Below are 19954 nucleotides of genomic sequence, written 5' to 3'. Positions count from 1 at the left end.
CTTTCACTTATTAATACTATTTAATTTTTTGTTTGAGTAGTTATGGGAATGTTGAAATCACTGCATCAACTTCAAGTTGAAAATCGGCAACTGGAGGAGCAAATTAAGAATTTGACAGCTAAGAAAGAGCGCCTCCAGCTACTAAATGCTCAGCTTTCAGTACCTTTTCCTGTCATGAGTTCAAATACCAGTCCAACAACTCAAATACACCCATTCACAGTACAGACTGGTAAGTGACATTCTGTTTCATGTGCTTGTACAAGTGATGCTAAAATTAACCTGACAAAACTGATACTGTTTTCAATTAAAATGTGTTCTCTTATAGTCCACAACGCAACTTCCTTGCACAGCAGTAAAGGTCCACATTTGAGCAACAGTTTTCTGCCTGAAAGCACACTTCCAATGCAAATCCAGGTGTTTCTTATTTATTACTTTTATTTTGTATTTGAGATAATTATTTGTCATTTTCAGTATACTGGACAGGCTAACTGCAACGTCTCAATCACTACTAGGCAATTTATGATCATTTTCTTGTCTTTGTTGCCTCACCATCACCTGCCTACCTCCAGGCCAATTGCCCTTTTCTTCAAGCTCTATGGTGGAAGGATCATCTCCTCCACTCCAACTAGCCCCACACAGCTAGTCTCACACTCCTATTCATTTTCCACCAACCCTTACCCGCCATGATCTCTGTTTCAAGTGCCCTGCTTAGGTCTTCTGCCTTTGATGTTTTATCCCCAATTCTCTCCCAGCCTCCCATCCCCCAGGGAACATCCTGAAATCTGAAGAGCTTCGAGCTAACCTACTGCATAGCTGATCTAATCACGCACTGCTACATTTTTCTTGACCATCTCCTGCTCTACAGCCAAAAATCCCCCTTTTGATACTGGAGAATAAGAAGTGCCAAACTCCCCTTTTCTGTGCCCCTTACACACCTCCTGCATCATTTATAGTACCAAGTTCAATGTTCTTATGGACTTGCCCGGTTCAAAGGTAGGTCCTCTTTATCCCCATATTATTCTAGCATTCCTTTGATTCCAGGCTCATTTTCTCCAACCTACCTCCTACTGTATTGAATCCCAATCTCCATCCAGCTCCAGACGGTTCAGCTATTTTACTGTCTGCCAATGCTTGCAGATACTACTGGCTCCTTTTCTATAGGCACTGCTTCTCTCCTTTAAAACTGCCACCGCTGCCTTCTCAAAAAACCCACCCTGTACCCATCCCCAACAATTAATGTCCTAGATCTGATCTCCCCTCCTTATGTGAAGACCTTGAGTCTTTTGTTCCCACACACAACTCCATTCACCTTTCTCAAAATTCCCTGTTCAAATCCCCTCTGTCCACTTCTCACCTGCCTTACAATATCAAGAGTAGTCTGGTGAGCTGCTAATGCTGTGACCAAGGCCATTTTATCTGGCTTGGCTGTTTGGTCAGGCTAAATTAGACGTTGTATAAACTTAGGGCCCTGTTTCAGCAAGCTCTGAGCTTCATTCTCCACATTCTAATCATTTACTTCCATATTGGTGTCATCATCTTTAACCTCACTCGTGCTAAAATTATTATACTTGCTTTTGTGCTTCCAGACTCTACTCCTGTACCACCGTTCTTCCAAGCTCCATCCAACAAAACGTGCAACTTGTCCAAAAATTTATCAACTGAATTCTGTCTCACTCACTAATCACCCCATACTAAAAAAGAACCTTTGGCTTTAAGTCCCACAATGCACTGAATTCAAAATCTTCATCCCCTTTACAAATCTTTCTCTGACCTCACCCTGTCTCACCTCTTTACTCTCCTCCCTTCTAGTCCACTGCTTTCTGTTCTTGAACTCAAGTCTTCTGTGCAACATTCTGCTGCCTCCAGTGCGTAATTGGTGGAAGGGCCTTTAGCTATTTCCTACTTTGGAATTTTCCCCTTAACCCATCCTTTGTCAATTTTTTTTTGTCATCTTTACTAATTTACAATGTTTGTGTTTTGTGAGACACTTTGCTTACTTGTTATAGAAGCTTTATAAATGCAAGTTATTGAGTTACTTGTTGCATTATGTTTCTTTTTAAAGATGCTGCTTATTGAAGTTGAATGTTCTCATTTTAGGAACGAACTTCCAGTGGACATAGTACTAGCAGTTCTTCTCTTGCCAGTCCACCTTCAACTGGACAGAGCCCAGCTCTGCAAGGATCAGGAATTCATCAGGTTAACTGTATGTCAGGAGCACTAGCTAGTGGTATGCAAACAATGGCCTCCACCATTCCCACAATGTCTTCAGTAGGTGGGTTAATGGGAACTTTACCAGGAAACCAGCTGGCAATCAATGGATTTGTGGGTACTTTGAATGGAGTTATACAGACCCCCGTGTCAATATCACAAAACCCAAATCCGCTATCGCATGCAGCTGTGCCACCTAATGTAACTGTTCCATTATCTACCAATTTAAGCCATAGGTAAGACCTTTAAAACACTTCTACCAGCATTTTGAAAACTTGCTTTTGGCCAGTAAAACCAGCACTGAGTTTCATCTGGTCAGTCTTTTTATGATTCTAATGTTGCCAGTGAAACAGCTGACATACTGGTCTTTTCAATTTTTTATTTAGAAAAACAATGGTGCTTTTGTAAAATAAGAACTGAACCAAACAATTATCAATAAGGACATGTTAGAGAATAAAAGACTGAAGTTTCTTTCTGGAAGTAGGAAAGGTTAAAGCTCTGTGTATATATACATTAGGTGATTTCCAGTGCCAATGCACAAGTTTAATTACAGTCTGTTAGGCAAATTACTTAAAGTGCAGAAGGTATCTGAACCCAATCTAAATGAGAATGATCTGATACTGGCCATAACAGAATCGGAAGAAGGAGGCTTAGTGGGCATGGGGGAAAATAGAGAAAGGAGGGGCAGATAATTTTGACAACAGAAATCTTTTTTATTTTGTAAGCTGGCAGGCAGCAGCAACTTGAGGAGGTGGGAAGGCACACTGGGGCAGCAAGCAGGGCGGTTACCTGCAACAATGGGCAGTAGGCTGGAGGCTAACAGGAGCAGGGAGCAATGCCAGTGCTGAACAGGCTAGCTGATGAGTGATGGCAGGAGGATTGCCAAGTATGATTAGATGTATTCCTGCATGTTTGATCTTATGACAGTTGCTGGCAGTTTGAAAATGTTATTACATTTGTCTTATAAAAGTTGGGACCTTGCTGTTTGGTGTCTTTGTTCACACTTAGAATAGTTCAAGGATAAAAGGATGCTCATTTTATGTTAGCATCATATGTTCAGATTTCTTTTTGTAACCATCTTATTGACTGCAAAGGAAAAAGTTATAATGGCATATAAGGAGGCCATTTGGCCCCTCCCATCCATGCTGGCTCTGTAGAGCAAGCCAGTCAGTCCCGTTTCCCCACTCTATCCCCATAGCCCTGCAAATTTATTTCTCTCAAGTGCCCATCGTTGATTGCCTTCACTTCCAACATTCTCATAGGCAGCGAGTTCCAGGCTGTTCTGGCTGCATAAAAAAGTTCTTCTTCAAACCCCTCTTCCTCCTGATCTTTTGCCCATAACCTTAAATCTGTATTGCCTAGTTGTTGTACCACCAGCTATTGGGAGCAGCTTTACTTTGACTACCTTGTGTAATCCTGGGTCATAATCTTGTACATCTCTATTAAATCTTCCCTCCTTCTTTGCTCCAAGGAGAACAGACCGGCTTCTCCAGCTTAATCTTGTAGTTAAAATGCCTCATGCCTGGAACCATTCTGGTAAATCTCCTCTCCGCCCTTTCAAGGACCCTCAAATCCTTCCTAAAATGTGAGCAAAACTGGATGCAGTACTCTAGTTGCAGCCTAACTAGAGCTTTATATTGGTTCAGCATGACTTAATATCTCTATGAAGCCCAAGATCCCATATGCTTTGCTAACCACTCTCTCAATTTGTCCTGCCACCTTCAAAGATCTATGCACATCAAAGTCCAGGCCCCTCAAACTGCACACATTTAAGTCTATCTTGCCTCCCCTTTTCCCTTCTACCAAAATACATCACTTCATGCTTACTTCTCTGTCTTAAATTCCATCTGCCACTTGTCCATTCATTCTGCTAGCCTTTCTGTGGCCTGTTGCAGACCGTTGATAACATTGTCACTGTCTGTCACATCTCCAGGTTTAGTATCATTGGCAAATTTTGAAATTTCACTCTATTTCCAAGTTATTTGTATCAAAAGAAGCAGTGTTCCTAATACTGACCCTTGGGGAACACCGCTGTCTACTAACCTCCAGTCTGAAAAACAAGTTTTACCATGACTCCCTGTTTTCTGCCCCTGAAACAGTTTTTTATCCAAGTTGACACTGACCTTCCTATTTCATGAGTCTCAATTTTGTTAATCTTGATTACTGTTCCTAAAACCTTACCTGCCACTGATGTTAAATTGACCGGCTTGTAGTTACTAGGAATGGCCTTACATGCTTTATTGAATAAACATTTGCTACTTTCCAATATCCAAGGAAGTTTGGAAGATTATGGTAAGCCCTTCCATGATCTTCATTCCCACTTCCCTTAACAACCAGAGATCCAGTCAAACAGGATCAGGTGACTTGCTCAGTCTAAGCATAGCCAGCCTTTCTAGTATATCCTTCTTAGCAGTTTTCAGCCCTTCCATTACACCCACCAACTTCGCTTCTACGGATAATTTGTTAGCATCTTCTTCCTTAGTAAATACCAATGCAAAGTAGCAGGATGGTGGCATAGTGTTAATGTCACTGGACAAGTAATCCAGAGGCCCAGGCTAATGGTCATAGTCTACAGGTTCAAATCCCACCACCACAGCTGTTGGAATTTAATTAATAAATCAGGGATTAAAAGCTAATCTCAGTAATGGTGCCTATGAAACCATTCAACTATTGAATCACTTGTGATTACAGGCCCACAGTGATGTCTCTTAACTGCCCTTCTGAAATGGCCTGACCAGCCCCTGTAGTATCAAAACTGCTACACAAAAGTCAAAGAAGCATAAAACCAGACAGACCACTCAGCAACAACTTAAGCACCCGAAACAGCAAAAACACATCTTGCCCAGTCAACCCTGCAGATTACCATCTACCATTCTCCCTCAGCTGATGAATCAGTGCTCCTCCATGTTGATCACCACTTGCAAGGAACACTGATAATGGCAAGAGCACAGAATGTTCTCTGGATAGGGGCCTTCAATAACCATTACCAAGAGTGGCTAGGTAGCACCACTGCTGACTGCGCACTGAAGGCGTAGGGCCTGTGGCAGGTGCTGAAGGAACCAACAAGAGGCACAACCTATTTGACCTTGTCCTCAACAATCCGCCTTGTCACAGATACACCTGTCCATGAGTGATGAGAGTGACTACCATACTGTCCTTGTGGAGATGAAGTCCCATCTTCACACTGAGGATTCCCACCGTCGTGTTGTGTGGCATTACCCCCATGCTAAATGGAATCAATTCAGAATAGATCTAGCAGCTTAAGACTAGACATCCACGAGGCACTGCGAGCCATCAGCAGCAGCAGAATTGTATTCAAGCACGATCAACATATCCCTCTCTCTACCATTACCATCAAGCCAGGGAATCGACCTTGGTTCAATGAGAAGTGTGGGAGAGCATGCCAGGAGCATCTAAAGTTGACATAAGGTGTCAACAATGAATCTACAATACAGAACTACATGTATGCTAAACAACGTAGGGAGCATGCAATAGACAGCTAAGTGATCCCACAACCAGTGGTTCAGATCAAAGCACTGCAGTCCTGCCACACCGTGATGGTGGTGGACAATTAAACAACTAAAGAGGAGGAAGTTCGACAAATGGGGAGACCAGCGCATTAGTGCAAAAGACAAGGCTGAAGCATTTGCAGCCATCTTCAGCCATAAATGCCGTGAATAATCCATCTTAGCCTCTTCCTGAAGTCCGCAGGATCACAATGCCAGTCTAGGGGTGTGACTAGCTCTGGAGCACAGGTCTTCAGTACTACAGCTGGAATGTTGTCAGGGCCCGTGGCCTTTTTTGTATTTATGCCTTTAGCTGTTTCTTGATATCACTTGGAATGAATCAAATTGGCTGAAGACTGGCATTGTGATCCTGTGGACTTCAGGAAGAGGCCAAGTTACAATCGTGCCACATCTTCCCGTGACATTCAATGGCAGTTTCATCTTTGAATCCTCCACTATCAACATCTTGGGGAGTTATCATTGATCAGAAGTTAACTGGACCAGCCTTATAAATACTGTGGCTACAAGAGCAAGTTAGAGACTGGGAATTCTGTGGCGATTAACTCACATCATGACTCCCCAAATCCTACAAGGCACAAGTCAGGAGTGCGATGGAATATTCTACGCTTGCCTGGATGAATGCAGCTCCAAGAACACTCGAAGCTTGAACCATATGAGACAAAATAGACCCTTGATCAGCATTCTATCCACCACCTTAAACATCCTTTCCTTCCCCCACCAATGCACAGTAGCAGCAATGTGTACAATAAACATGGTGCACTGTAGAAACTTGCTAAGCCCCCTTCGCCAGCACTTTCCAAATCCTCAACCTCTAACACCTAGAAGGACAAGGGCAGCAAATGCATGGTAATACCACCACCTGCAAGTTCCCCTCCAAGCCACACACCATCCTGATTGGAACTAAATCACCATTCCACCGTTCCTTCACTGTCGCTGGGTCAAAATCCTGGAACTCATTTCCTAACAGCCTGCACCAGATGGACTGCAGCAGTTAAAGGTTACGGCTCACCATCACCTCCTTGAGGGCAAATACAGATTGGCAACAAATATTGGCCCTGCCAGCGACTCTCTCATCCCTTGAAATAATAAATGATTTGGATGAAGGGACAGATGGTATAGTTGCTAAATTTGCCAGTGACAAAGATGGGTAGGAAAGTAATTTATGAAGAGGACATAAAGAGGCTACAAAGTGACATAGGTTAAGTGTGTGGGCAAAGACCTGGAAAATGGAGTTTAAGGTGGGAAAATGTGAAATTGTCCATTTTGGCAGGAAGAATAAAAAGCATATTATCTAAATGGTGAGAGATTGCAGAGCTCTGAGATTGACAGCGATATGGGCGTCCTGGTGCATGAATCACAGAAGACCAGAGAAGACAGCAAGTAATTAGGAAAACTAATATAATGTTATTGTTTATTGCGAGGGGAATTGAACACAAATGTAGGGAAGTTATGCTTCAGTTGCAAAGGACACTGGTGAGACCAAATCTGGAGTATTGTGTACAGTATTGGTCTCCTTATTTAAGAAAATATGTAAATGTGCTGGAAGCAGTTCAGAGAAGATTTACTAGACTAACACCTGGAATGGGCGGGTTGCCTTATGAAGAAACGTTGGGCAGGTTGAGCTTGTATCCACTAGTTTAGAAGAGTAAGAGGTGACTTGATCGAAACCTTTAAGACCCTGAGGGGTCTTGATAGGGTGGATGTTGAGAGGATGTTTCCTCTTGTGGGCGAATCTAGAAATAGGGGTCACAGTCTAAAAATAAGGGATCACCTATTTAAGACAGAGGTGAGAACAATTTTTTTCTGAGGGTTGTGAGTTTTTGGAACTCACTTCCTCAAAAGGCAATGGAAGCTGGGCATTTGAATATTTTTAAAGCGGAGCTAGAAAGATTCTTGGTTAACAAGGGGGTGAAAGGTTATCGGGGTAGGCAAGAGGCTACAATTCAATCAGGCATGATTTTATAGAATAACAGAGCAGGCTTGAAGGGCTGAATGGCTTGCTCCTGCTCCATGTTCGTAAAAAAAAAAAAAAAATTTTTTTTTTAAAAATGTAGTCATTAAGTATTCTAGCCATACCCTGCCCCTCTAAACATGTACCAGCCTCTTTGTCCTTTAAAGACATCATTCTGCCTCTTATTACCTGCTTAAACTATTTGCATGCGGTAGAAGAAATTTTTGGTTCCTTTTTATGTTGACTGACATTGTGTTCTCATATTCTGTCTTGTCAGTCTTATTTTTCCTCTACACTTTCCCTTTTAACCGATTATACTTGGCTTGGTTCTTGCTTGAAGAATTCACCTTGCATGCATCATTAATCTATTTTTTTTCTTTCATCATAGCCTCTATCTCCCTCATCATCAAAGCAACCCTGGCTTTTGTGCCCTTACCTTTATCCCTTGTTGGAATGGACTGACCCTGAACTTGAAACATCTCCTGAAGGAGCATCCATTGTTCCTTTATAGTTTTTCCTATAGTCTTCGGTTCCATTTTACCTTGGCTAGGTCACCTCTCATCCCATTGAAGTTAGCCCTCCTCTTCTAATTTAGATGCTCTACTTTAGATTATTGCTCGCTCTTCTCCAGTATTAATCTAGACCTTAAGATAAGGTGATCACTGTTACCCAAGTCTTGTCCAAGAGACACTTGGCCCACCTTACTCCCTAGCGCCAGATACAGCGATGCCTCCTTCGAAGTTGGACTGACAATATTGTGGCCAAAGAAGTTCTACTGAACGGCACCTTAAGAAGGAGGGCAGTGCAGATTTAGCAGAATTATACCTGAAATTAAAAGGTTAAATTTTGAGAAGTGATTACAAAAACTAAGATTGTACTCCCTGCAATTTATAAGGTTACAAGATGGTTTGATTGAAATTTTCAAGATATTAATGTTAACAGATAGGATAGGTAGAAATTTTCATTAGTTTCCATCAGCTGGGGAGTCCAGGACTTTATGGCATCGTCTACAAATTAGAGCCAGACCTGTTAGAAATAAAATAAGGAAATATTTCTACATGTAAGGGTTGGTAGAAGTTTAGAACTCTCTTCTGCAGATGGTGATTGATACTATATCAATTGTTAATTTTAAACCTGGGATGGATTGATTGTTAACCAAAAGTATTAAGTGATATGGGGCTAATTATGAAGTTATGTTCAGCCTCGATCTCATTGAAAGGCAGGATGTTCTCCAGGGGCTAAATGGCTTGTTCCTGTTCCAAAGAACAATATTTTTTGGCAGTTTACTTAAATCATAATGTGTTCAGTTTTATCTCCTATGCACTTTGATTCATTTTTGTAGATGTTGATAGAGTAGTGCAGTCCAGTCGTTATGTATATGTTTTTGTATTCTAATTGTAATTCAATTTAACATCTATGTTAAGATCTAGTTAAGTTTCTAAAATTTTCTTAAAGTAGTTCTCTACTTGTAGCTAGATGGAAGCGGGGCAAAGGATGAGGGAATAAGTAGCAGCACTAGTCCAGAACAGCTGGACTGCTGAAAGCCAGCATTACACAAAACACTGGGGGTTTGGGGTGCAGATGAGCCAGTCTGAAGTCTCAAGTGGAGCATCAGTTGTTGAGGTGGGCAGTTGTAGCTCGAGACATCAGGTCAGAGAGAACGGAGATGCAGTAGTTAGATTATTAAAAGAGGGTTGAGAGGAGTAGTTGATCTGGCAACAAGCAATCACTGAAGCAGCTGTCAAACTTGCACGCTGTACTTATTTTTCAACTGTGCTTCAGATTTATGTTCCCAACTCCTCAGCCTACAGAGAAACTCCCATGACCCAATCAACTCTTAGTTCTCTGCTTCCCAAATTGCTTTGTTTTATTTAACTGTAAATAATTAAGATAAAATTGAAGCATTATAAATAACAATGTAAGTTTAAAATAGGACTGAATATGATGTCTGTGTATCTCCTGCCCTTTAACCCTGTTTCACCTTAAGTTTACATTTGGTCTTGACACCTTATGTGTTGTACCACAGAAGGTCAGCTGTCAGAACAAATTTTAGAACTTTAACGTGATGTTTAATATAAATCAAAGAGGTAAATTATCATGGAAGTGAACCAGTTGGTGTCAGAGTTGAGAGCAGAAGCTCAGAAGTTTTCTCCAAATTTCCATCCAGTGGGAAGATTGTGCCATTACACAGTCTAATTACCAATCTAATGTAGAATTTTATAAATGGACAAAGGCTGATACAAAACTATGTCAAGAATCTAGCAACAATCTAGAACAAGTAAGATATTTAATTAAGCTATTTCAGCACAGAGCTTCTTTAAAAAAAATGCTTCCATTGGTCTCCTGTTTGGCCTGCCTTTTAAGTTAGGTGGGGCAAAATGTATTTTACCTATTATCCTTGGCTCTTATCACCCGTTTTGTCCATCAACTCATATGCTTTGACGCAGTGGCTTAGCTCAGTGACATACTCAAGATTTAGAAGTTATATGACGCACTGTCTGCACAATACCTGAAGATAAAACATTATCATAAAATATGAATGCATATCAAGCCTCTCTGTTTCCATTATCTTTTCCACTTACATTCCTCCTCTTTCAGCCAACCTCACAACCCTCACCATTTTCAGCCACTTGCATTCTGTCCAGCAAAGTCCCATTCACCCAGCATTACCATCGCTGAATCCCCCATTACTAACATCCGGGGGGTTACCATTGACCAGAAACTGAAGTGGACTAGCCATATAAATATCTTGGCTACAAGAACAGGTCAGAGACTAGGAATCCTGTGGTGAGTAACTCACTTCCTGACTCCCCAAAGTCTGTCTACCATCTACAAGGCATAAGGCAGAATTGTGGAATACTTTCCACTTGCGTGGATACGTGCAGCTCCAACAACATTCGAGAAGCTTGACATCATCAAGGATAAAGCAGCCCGCTTGATTGGCACCACATCTACAAACATTCATTCCCTCCACCACCAACGCACAGTGGCAGCAGTGTGTACCATCCACAAAATGCACTGCAGGAACTCACCAAAGGTCCTTAGACAGCACCTTCCAACTCCATGACCACTACCATCTAGAAGGACAAGGGCAGCAGACACATGGAATACTGCCACCCGAAAGTTCCCCTCCAAGCCGCTCACCATCCTCACTTGGAAATATATCACCATTCCTTCACTGTTGCTGGGTCAAAATCCTGGAACTCCCTTCCTAACAGCACTGTGGGTGTACCTACACCGCATCGATTGCAGCAGTTTAAAAAGGCAGCTCACCACCACCTTCTCAAGGGTAATTAGGGATAGGCAATATACTCTGGCCTACCCAGTGACGCCCATATCCCAAGAATTGGAATTTTTAAAAATGTTGTACAGGTTTTGACTATGGTTGGGATCATACCCAATCCTGTAACCTAATTTGAGTTGTGTATTTTCCAGCAGCCATTGTTAGATTGTGCTTTCTCTTTTTCCCTTTCTCTGAAACATTGACTTAGACAGCCAGTTGGGGTGGATGGTAGGATTATGACCACTCCACCAATGTATGTCAGGACTCAGCCAAAACTGACTCTAAATAATTTACTCACTCGACTTCAAATTCCCAGTTGCAATCGCATTGCCATTTTATCACAAATAGCAGTGTAGCATTGGAGGACGCTGTTGTTATTGTGCTGTGTGCACAGCAACAAAGCATTAGCAACCCACTCTGCCAGTTTCTTGCTCTCTCAAATCTGGACTTTGATATCTATCCTAAGATTTTAACTCCCCCTCTGAATATCAAAGCCCTCTTTGATATCAATTAACTTAGTATAAAGCTGAATCAAATCAGAAATCTTTTTGGCACAGTTCCACATCAGTATGATGTCTTGATTTACTGAGTCATCAGGAAAATGTAAGAAGTCATTGTGGAGATAAGCAAGTGGAGATAAATTAAAACTGGCCAGGGTTGTATATGGTAGCAAAGTACCATTGTAATATAAAGGCGTTTGACAATTCAAGGGTTAATGTGGGACTGGAGAATAGTACAGCCCACGGTATGATGTATAGAATCACATGATAGAATCTGGAAGGAGTCACCATGGAGGCAGCACCTATGCATGGCAGTACCTGGGACATGTACGTAGTTATGGATTAACAATAAATTGTTTATATTTGAACATACAAGTCTCAAGACCCCTTAGTGAGAGACCAAATGAAATTTTACAGCAGCCAGTATAATCCAACTAGTGGGAGAAGACAATGTTATAAAGAGGTTATGTTGCCAAAGAGAACCTGCATAACTATCCTCCCTTTGCAAAAAAAAAAGCTTGGAATCAAGAATATTCTATTGTATCCAAATGTTGAAATTAGTGAATCAATCCCTAATAAAAATGTGTCACTTGGTAGGCTTATTTTTTAAAAGTGTGATTTGTATACTTTATTTTTTTGCAAAATATTTTTGTTTTGTAGTGTGCCAGGATTGAGTTTACTCTCTGAGCAGAGACAACTGTTATTTCACCAACAGCAACAGCCACTTCAACAATTGTTGCCATCCCAGCAGCTTACTCCAGTAAGATATCCTTTTATGGCATACAAAATGAATGAATAAGAAACCTTTTGATAGCTTGTTGACTACCATACCAATATATTTATAACTTTTCTATTTTAAGTAAACTGCATAGCTTTCAAGTATAATCTGAATATATAATGAAACCAAGTTGAAAATGTAATACAACCATACGTGGTAATTATTTAAAAATTATTTTTGCCCAACATTTTATTGATGCTCATGCTTTTTGAGAATTTTAGATAACTTTTAAAATGTATTTCATGGACCTGCATTGAATTGGCCAAGGAAAGGTATTAACAGCAAGACAGAAAAATTTTTTTTGAGTATCATAAGACCTGGAAGAATACTTTTTAATTGCAGTTTGATTCTTTAAAAACATGGCTCCGTAGGTTCCCATCCACCTTATGAAAAGTGCAAAGATTGTGACTGTACCAAACCCAAACATTGCTGCTAGCTGCATGTTTGTCAGGTCATGGCTAAAGTCCTTCCCACCCCTTTGAAATGGAAGGATGATTGCGCTCTTGTACCTTGGTGATAGATTCATCCCATTGTTCTGCACATAATGGGGAGTTCTCAATCTTCATTTAATTTGACCAAAACTGGCTTTGCTTGTTTTAAGAAATTACATTGCTGAATTGACGTATGAGAGATTAGACTTAATTTAAATAGGACAAAAGATTATTTTAAAATCTGGACTTTTAAATCAGAAATTAAACTATAGGTAAACAGTACAAAACAAAAGTTATCACATCAAGTAATGGAGTATGCCTCATGATAGTCCCTTTGACAGCAAGGAATGTATTATTATCAAGGCAAGGCAACAACCTAGAACCATATATTCACTAAACATTAGTAACTTAAGCTGAACCCTTCACTGCTGTTTTGAGATTGCTTGAGAATATGGGTCAAATAACTTGCACTGTCACTTCTGTATACTTGTGCATAATGAGGAGGAAGAAAGTATGGCACTTATTGTAGATATAGACATCTGACTCCATTGTTTCCCTTGTTTCCCCATCATTTCTCTTCCTCATCATGTGAGCATTCCTTATTTATGGCTTCTCCCCCTTCCTCTCCGTCTCCAGAATTCCATCCAGACAGTGTAACACCTGTGGCTCAACCAGACACTGTAGCTACCCATTTCTTCCTTGAACAGAGGCCCGAACAATCCCAGTCCTACTCAGACACACCCCCCCCCCCCGCCCCGGCAATTTTTTTTGGTACATTGATGACTGTATTGGTGCCACTTCATGCTCTCATCTGGACCTAGAAAAATTTATTAATTTTGCTTCCAATTTCCACCCCTCTCACTTTCACATGGTGCATCTCCGTTTATCTCATTCCCTTCCTTTCCTTGACACCTCTGTCTCCATTTCTAGTGATAGACTTGCACCAATATTACAAGCCCACAGAGTCCCATAGCTACCTCAACTACAGCTCCTCACACCCTACTTCCTGTAAGGACTCCATCCCATTCTCGCAGTTCCTTTGCCTGCGTTGCATCTGTTCAGATGATGCCACCTTCCAAAATGATGCTTCTGACATGTCTTCCTTAACCAAGATTTCCCACCCACTGGTTGACAGGGTCCTCAATTATGTCTGATCCATCTCCCATGCCTCTGCCCTTCCACCACCCCCCTCCCCCAAGAACCATGATAGGGTCCCCCTTGTCCTCACTTTTCACCCCACCAGCCTCTGCATTCAAAGGACCATCCCTGCCAACTCCAGCATGATGCCGACACCAAACACATCTTCCCCTCATCCCCCCGCCAGCATTCCCTATTTCTGAGACACCTTGGTCCACTCCTCCATCACCCCCAACACTTCCCATAGCACCTTCCCATGCAATTGCAGACAGTGCAACACCCGCCCCTTTACCTCCTCCCTCCTCACTGTCCAAAGGTCCAAACTCTCCTTCACTTGCACCACCTATAATTTGGTCTACTGCATTCACTGCTCCCATTGGGGAGGCCAAACGCAGACTGGGGATAGCTTTGTGGAACACCTTCAGTCTGTCCGCAAGCATGACCTGCACCTTCCTGTCGCTTGCCATTTCAACACACCATCCTGCCCTCATGCCCACATGCTGTTCTTGGCCTGCTGCAATGTTCTAGTGAAACCCAACGCAAACTGGAGGAACAGCACTTCATCTTCTGATTAGGCACTTTACAGCCTTCCAGACTTAACCTTGAGTTCAACAACTTTAGACCATGAACTCTCTCCTCTATCTTCACCCCTTTTTAAAATTTATTTTTACTTTTTATTTACTTATTATTTTTATTTGTTTATGCATTGTTTTATCTCCTTTTTTATTCCTTTTCTTAATCCCCTTTTCTATCCTTTTTTCTCAACCACTGCCCCCTCCACCCAACCCCACCCCACCCCCAAAAGGGCCATCTGTCACTTGGTCCATGTTGTTCTTTCACAGACTGCTGACTCTCGTTCTGCTTTCTTACCTTTATGCCACTATCAGCACCTTCTTTAGCCCATACCACTACCATTGTCTTTGTCTTGTGTCCATGACATCTTTGTCAATCTCTCCTTAGCCTCCATCTATTGCTAGCCTTCTATCCAGCTTCACCTGCTCCACCCCCCTTAAACAGTATAAATTTCATCTTTAGCTCTAAAGAGGAGTCATATGGATGCAACGTTAACTCTGTTTCTCTCTCCACAGATAGTGTCAGACCTGCTGAGTTCTTCTGCTTTTTATTACTGTAGCTACCCATATGTGCAATGTAAATGCATTGTATGTCAAATTTAATGGTGATTGCTATACAACAACAATAGTTTGCATTTATATAGTTTCTTAAATGTAGAAAACATTCTGAAGGGCACTAGTGGAGTAATTGTCACTGAGACATAGAAGAAATCACTATACATTTTCAAAAAGCAGACTTTGAGAAGACCTTGAAGGAGACAGCCAAAACAGCTCAAGGCTTGGCCACCACTAGCAGAATTGAAGGATTTGGCATTGCATAGCAGGCCAGAGCTGGAGAATTGAAGTCCACTAGATTGGAGAATTGAAGTCCACTAGATTGGAGAATTGAAGTCCACTAGATTGGAGAATTGAAGTCCACTAGATTGGAGAATTGAAGTCCACTAGATTGGAGAATTGAAGTCCACTAGATTGGAGAATTGAAGTCCACTAGATTGGAGAATTGAAGTCCACTAGATTGGAGAATTGAAGTCCACTAGATTGGAGAATTGAAGTCCACTAGATTGGAGAATTGAAGTCCACTAGATTGGAGAATTGAAGTCCACTAGATTGGAGAATTGAAGTCCACTAGATTGGAGAATTGAAGTCCACTAGATTGGAGAATTGAAGTCCACTAGATTGGAGAATTGAAGTCCACTAGATTGGAGAATTGAAGTCCACTAGATTGGAGAATTGAAGTCCACTAGATTGGAGAATTGAAGTCCACTAGATTGGAGAATTGAAGTCCACTAGATTGGAGAATTGAAGTCCACTAGATTGGAGAATTGAAGTCCACTAGATTGGAGAATTGAAGTCCACTAGATTGGAGAATTGAAGTCCACTAGATTGGAGAATTGAAGTCCACTAGATTGGAGAATTGAAGTCCACTAGATTGGAGAATTGAAGTCCACTAGATTGGAGAATTGAAGTCCACTAGATTGGAGAATTGAAGTCCACTAGATTGGAGAATTGAAGTCCACTAGATTGGAGAATTGAAGTCCACTAGATTGGAGAATTGAAGTCCACTAGATTGGAGAATTGAAGTCCACTAGATTGGAGAATTGAAGTCCACTAGATTGGAGAATTGAAGTCCACTAGATTGGAGAATTGAAGTCCACTAGATTGGAGAATTGAAGTCCACTAGATTGGAGAATTGAAGTCCACTAGATTGGAGAATTGAAGTCCACTAGATTGGAGAATTGAAGTCCACTAGATTGGAGAATTGAAGTCCACTAGATTGGAGAATTGAAGTCCACTAGATTGGAGAATTGAAGTCCACTAGATTGGAGAATTGAAGTCCACTAGATTGGAGAATTGAAGTCCACTAGATTGGAGAATTGAAGTCCACTAGATTGGAGAATTGAAGTCCACTAGATTGGAGAATTGAAGTCCACTAGATTGGAGAATTGAAGTCCACTAGATTGGAGAATTGAAGTCCACTAGATTGGAGAATTGAAGTCCACTAGATTGGAGAATTGAAGTCCACTAGATTGGAGAATTGAAGTCCACTAGATTGGAGAATTGAAGTCCACTAGATTGGAGAATTGAAGTCCACTAGATTGGAGAATTGAAGTCCACTAGATTGGAGAATTGAAGTCCACTAGATTGGAGAATTGAAGTCCACTAGATTGGAGAATTGAAGTCCACTAGATTGGAGAATTGAAGTCCACTAGATTGGAGAATTGAAGTCCACTAGATTGGAGAATTGAAGTCCACTAGATTGGAGAATTGAAGTCCACTAGATTGGAGAATTGAAGTCCACTAGATTGGAGAATTGAAGTCCACTAGATTGGAGAATTGAAGTCCACTAGATTGGAGAATTGAAGTCCACTAGATTGGAGAATTGAAGTCCACTAGATTGGAGAATTGAAGTCCACTAGATTGGAGAATTGAAGTCCACTAGATTGGAGAATTGAAGTCCACTAGATTGGAGAATTGAAGTCCACTAGATTGGAGAATTGAAGTCCACTAGATTGGAGAATTGAAGTCCACTAGATTGGAGAATTGAAGTCCACTAGATTGGAGAATTGAAGTCCACTAGATTGGAGAATTGAAGTCCACTAGATTGGAGAATTGAAGTCCACTAGATTGGAGAATTGAAGTCCACTAGATTGGAGAATTGAAGTCCACTAGATTGGAGAATTGAAGTCCACTAGATTGGAGAATTGAAGTCCACTAGATTGGAGAATTGAAGTCCACTAGATTGGAGAATTGAAGTCCACTAGATTGGAGCAGTTTACAACTTTGTAGTGGGCAGTAATCTTGGAGTGATTTTGAAATGCCAATGAAGATTTGGGTGCATTGTTGTCAGAGAGTCAATAAAGATCAGTAATTGATACTGCCAGTTTGCTGGAGACAGCTTAAGAGACATTAGAACATTCCAAGGCAAGTTTTAGTGATGTTGGAGGTGAAGTAAGGGAAGACTATATTGTGGAGGTAGAGGTAGTCTTGGTGAATATGGAATTTAGTTAGAGTTTAGAGCTAGGATAGTAGTTAGAGAGGATAGAGGAGTTAAAGGATGTTCAATCTACAGCTCACTGACTTCTGGTGGGCTGCGGAGCATGTTTCCTGGTAATCTGCCTTTACTGACTCTGTTAAGAGTATCATTTTCATATCTCTCTCTTGATTATTCTTGATCTATGTACTTATAATTGAAGTGCTTATTGCAGATTTGTAGTTTGTGCTGCCAATTAATGTGAAAATCACATTTTACATGTCTGGTCACTAAAACTAGGAACAGCATCAAGCTCTGTTTTATCAGATAATGCAGCAACAACACCACCACCAACATCAACATGAGCTACAGCAGCTGCAAATCACTGGAACAACACAGATCCCTATGAATAATCTGCTGGCAAGCGCCCAGACGCAACCACTTCACTCAGCCCCATCCAATCCTTTCATATCCATTCATAGTGAAACGTCCACACCAAAAGTTGCAGTAAGTGTCACAGTCTGAAACAATATATTTTACACTGGTAGTTCATGCTAGATTATGTTTTATTCTGTTGCTTTTGTACCTATTATTGAATTGTATTTCAAAGCTGTTAAAGTTAAACACAGAAATTTAACTTTTTAATTAGGCTTGCTTAAAACATAGGTACATACCCAAGTCTACTGTATTTGGTTTGCATGGTATGAACTTTTTTAATTTTGTTTTTGTTAACATAGAAAATATTTTTGCAATGCAGTAACTACATTTTAAACTAAATATTTTGAAATAAATTATTTGAAAAAGGTGATGGAATTTAGGAAGCTGGGATGATTTATTTTATATTAATTATAGTTGTGAAAAAATGTTAATACTGTACGTTTTCCTTTCTCTCCAGAGGCTCAGTGACAAAGGTAGTAGCCCTGTCACACAGGAAAAAAGTTGACACAGGATTTTTAAATTCCAGAATGTGTCTGTCCAGTTGATACAGCAGTTCAGCCAGCTGCAGAGTGGATGAATCTTACTCGATGTGTAGTAGAAAGAGCTAAAGGAGAGTAGCAAATACACTGATAGCCTCCATATATGAACGTATACCCCAAATAACTTTCACAAGATGTTCCTATATCATCACATTTGGTTTACGAGTCTTGCAGCTTGATTGCACTAATATGTTAGCTCACTTGAGTGACATTGGGCATCGAGGAATCTGAAAAATGAACTTGTTTTCAACTTCATTGGTAAAACTTGAATCATTCAGTTTTGTGCTTGTCTTGAACTATTTTGATGGCAGTAAAATTATGATTTTTAAAATAAAATTTATCTTTTAAATGACAAATGCAAATTGCATTGCAAAAAAAAGCGACAAAGGAATTGTTCCTGGTTCTGCAGATGTGACAGGCATGGCTTGGGATTTGCATCACCTGAGTTTTACATTGCATGCATTTTTTGTTGTGTCCTGTTCCTTTGCTGTGAATGTGGTATGCTTCCAGGACCACTGCTAGCATAGCTACTCAGTTGTGGTGCAAAAGGCATCTAAGATTTTTTTGGCCACTGGGGGACCAGATCAATCTATAGAGTGGAAGAAATGGATTAGCCTGCCACCAGGGAAGGTTCCTTTGAGGGATGCGTTGGCTGTCAGCCTAACCAAGTGCCTGTTGCTAGGTCCATTGTGAAATAGCTCTGGATAGCTGAGTATGCACTCGATCAGAATTCCTGTCACAGCAGCAGGAATTTTCAATAGTACATCATCTTCCTTCTCAGAAGGAATTCCCAGCTCTTTTCATGGCCAAACCAGTTTGAACAGTCTGTAGACCAACCCCCTCTACATACCCAACTGCAAGAGTGTTTGAAGTTAAGTCTCAAGGTTGAATGTTGCAGTTTGTATCTCTCATCTGTAAATATGCTTTGGTGAATTTCAGTAATTGTGGAGAAAAATTGAAATATAAAACCTCAATATTTTGGTTTGTGATATTTCTAACTAGCAGTTGTGCAGTTGACTGGAAGAGTATTGTTTTATTAATTTATTTTTATACATACAGGGGAATTTTAGAAAACATTAAAACCAACTGGATTTTGTAGATATTTACAAAGAAAGCTCAGTGTGGTTCATTTTAGATTCTTACTTTCAACCCACTGGTTGTTCTGTAACAAACTTTGTACAGATTTTGAAGATATTTGCTGTAGTGTTTATTTTACTTAGTTGTAAAATATCAAATGTATTAAAGAATGATATATAAAACTGTCTCAGCAATGATTGTTAATACTCATGGGCATTACTATTTGCTAATGATTGTGGGACTAAAACAGTGAATACAATTTAGTAGTCACAGAAAATATATCTGATGTTAATGATTTCTTTACTGCCTTCCATGGCCTACAGTAAAATTAGCTGCCATTTTATTTATTTGTTGTTTAAATAATAGTGCTGTTGTATAAATATTTTCCAAGTGGTTTTTGAATTCCAAAGAAATTCTACTGATGTTTTAACAGTTTTTGTATGTTCAGCTTTTCAGCTGCCCTATTGCACATGAAAAATTAAGTTATCGCAAAGTTAATTCTCTGCATATAAAAGAAAATTAAATTCTTAAGTTTTTTTAAA

The 19954-nt window shown here is 40.4% G+C and overlaps 1 protein-coding gene across 11 annotated transcripts in view; it reads left to right on the top strand.

Moving 5' to 3' along the window:
- Nucleotides 1-19954, top strand: part of mllt10 (MLLT10 histone lysine methyltransferase DOT1L cofactor) — a 319789-nt gene extending 299835 nt beyond the window's left edge. For all 11 annotated transcript variants that reach the window (XM_041185205.1, XM_041185195.1, XM_041185194.1 and 8 more), the window contains 6 exons: nucleotides 41-229; nucleotides 326-414; nucleotides 2098-2444; nucleotides 12130-12229; nucleotides 17659-17865; nucleotides 18254-19954. In XM_041185205.1, the coding sequence (XP_041041139.1) occupies nucleotides 41-229; nucleotides 326-414; nucleotides 2098-2444; nucleotides 12130-12229; nucleotides 17659-17865; nucleotides 18254-18301 (980 nt within the window). In that variant the 3' untranslated portion in view covers nucleotides 18302-19954. The remainder of the gene's footprint in view (nucleotides 1-40; nucleotides 230-325; nucleotides 415-2097; nucleotides 2445-12129; nucleotides 12230-17658; nucleotides 17866-18253) is intronic.

This window comes from Carcharodon carcharias, chromosome 3 (assembly GCF_017639515.1).
Source record: "Carcharodon carcharias isolate sCarCar2 chromosome 3, sCarCar2.pri, whole genome shotgun sequence".
NCBI classification, from domain to species: Eukaryota; Metazoa; Chordata; class Chondrichthyes; order Lamniformes; family Lamnidae; genus Carcharodon; species Carcharodon carcharias.
The sequence above is the reverse complement of the archived record's forward strand: the minus strand, read 5'-3'. Positions and strand labels throughout refer to the sequence as shown.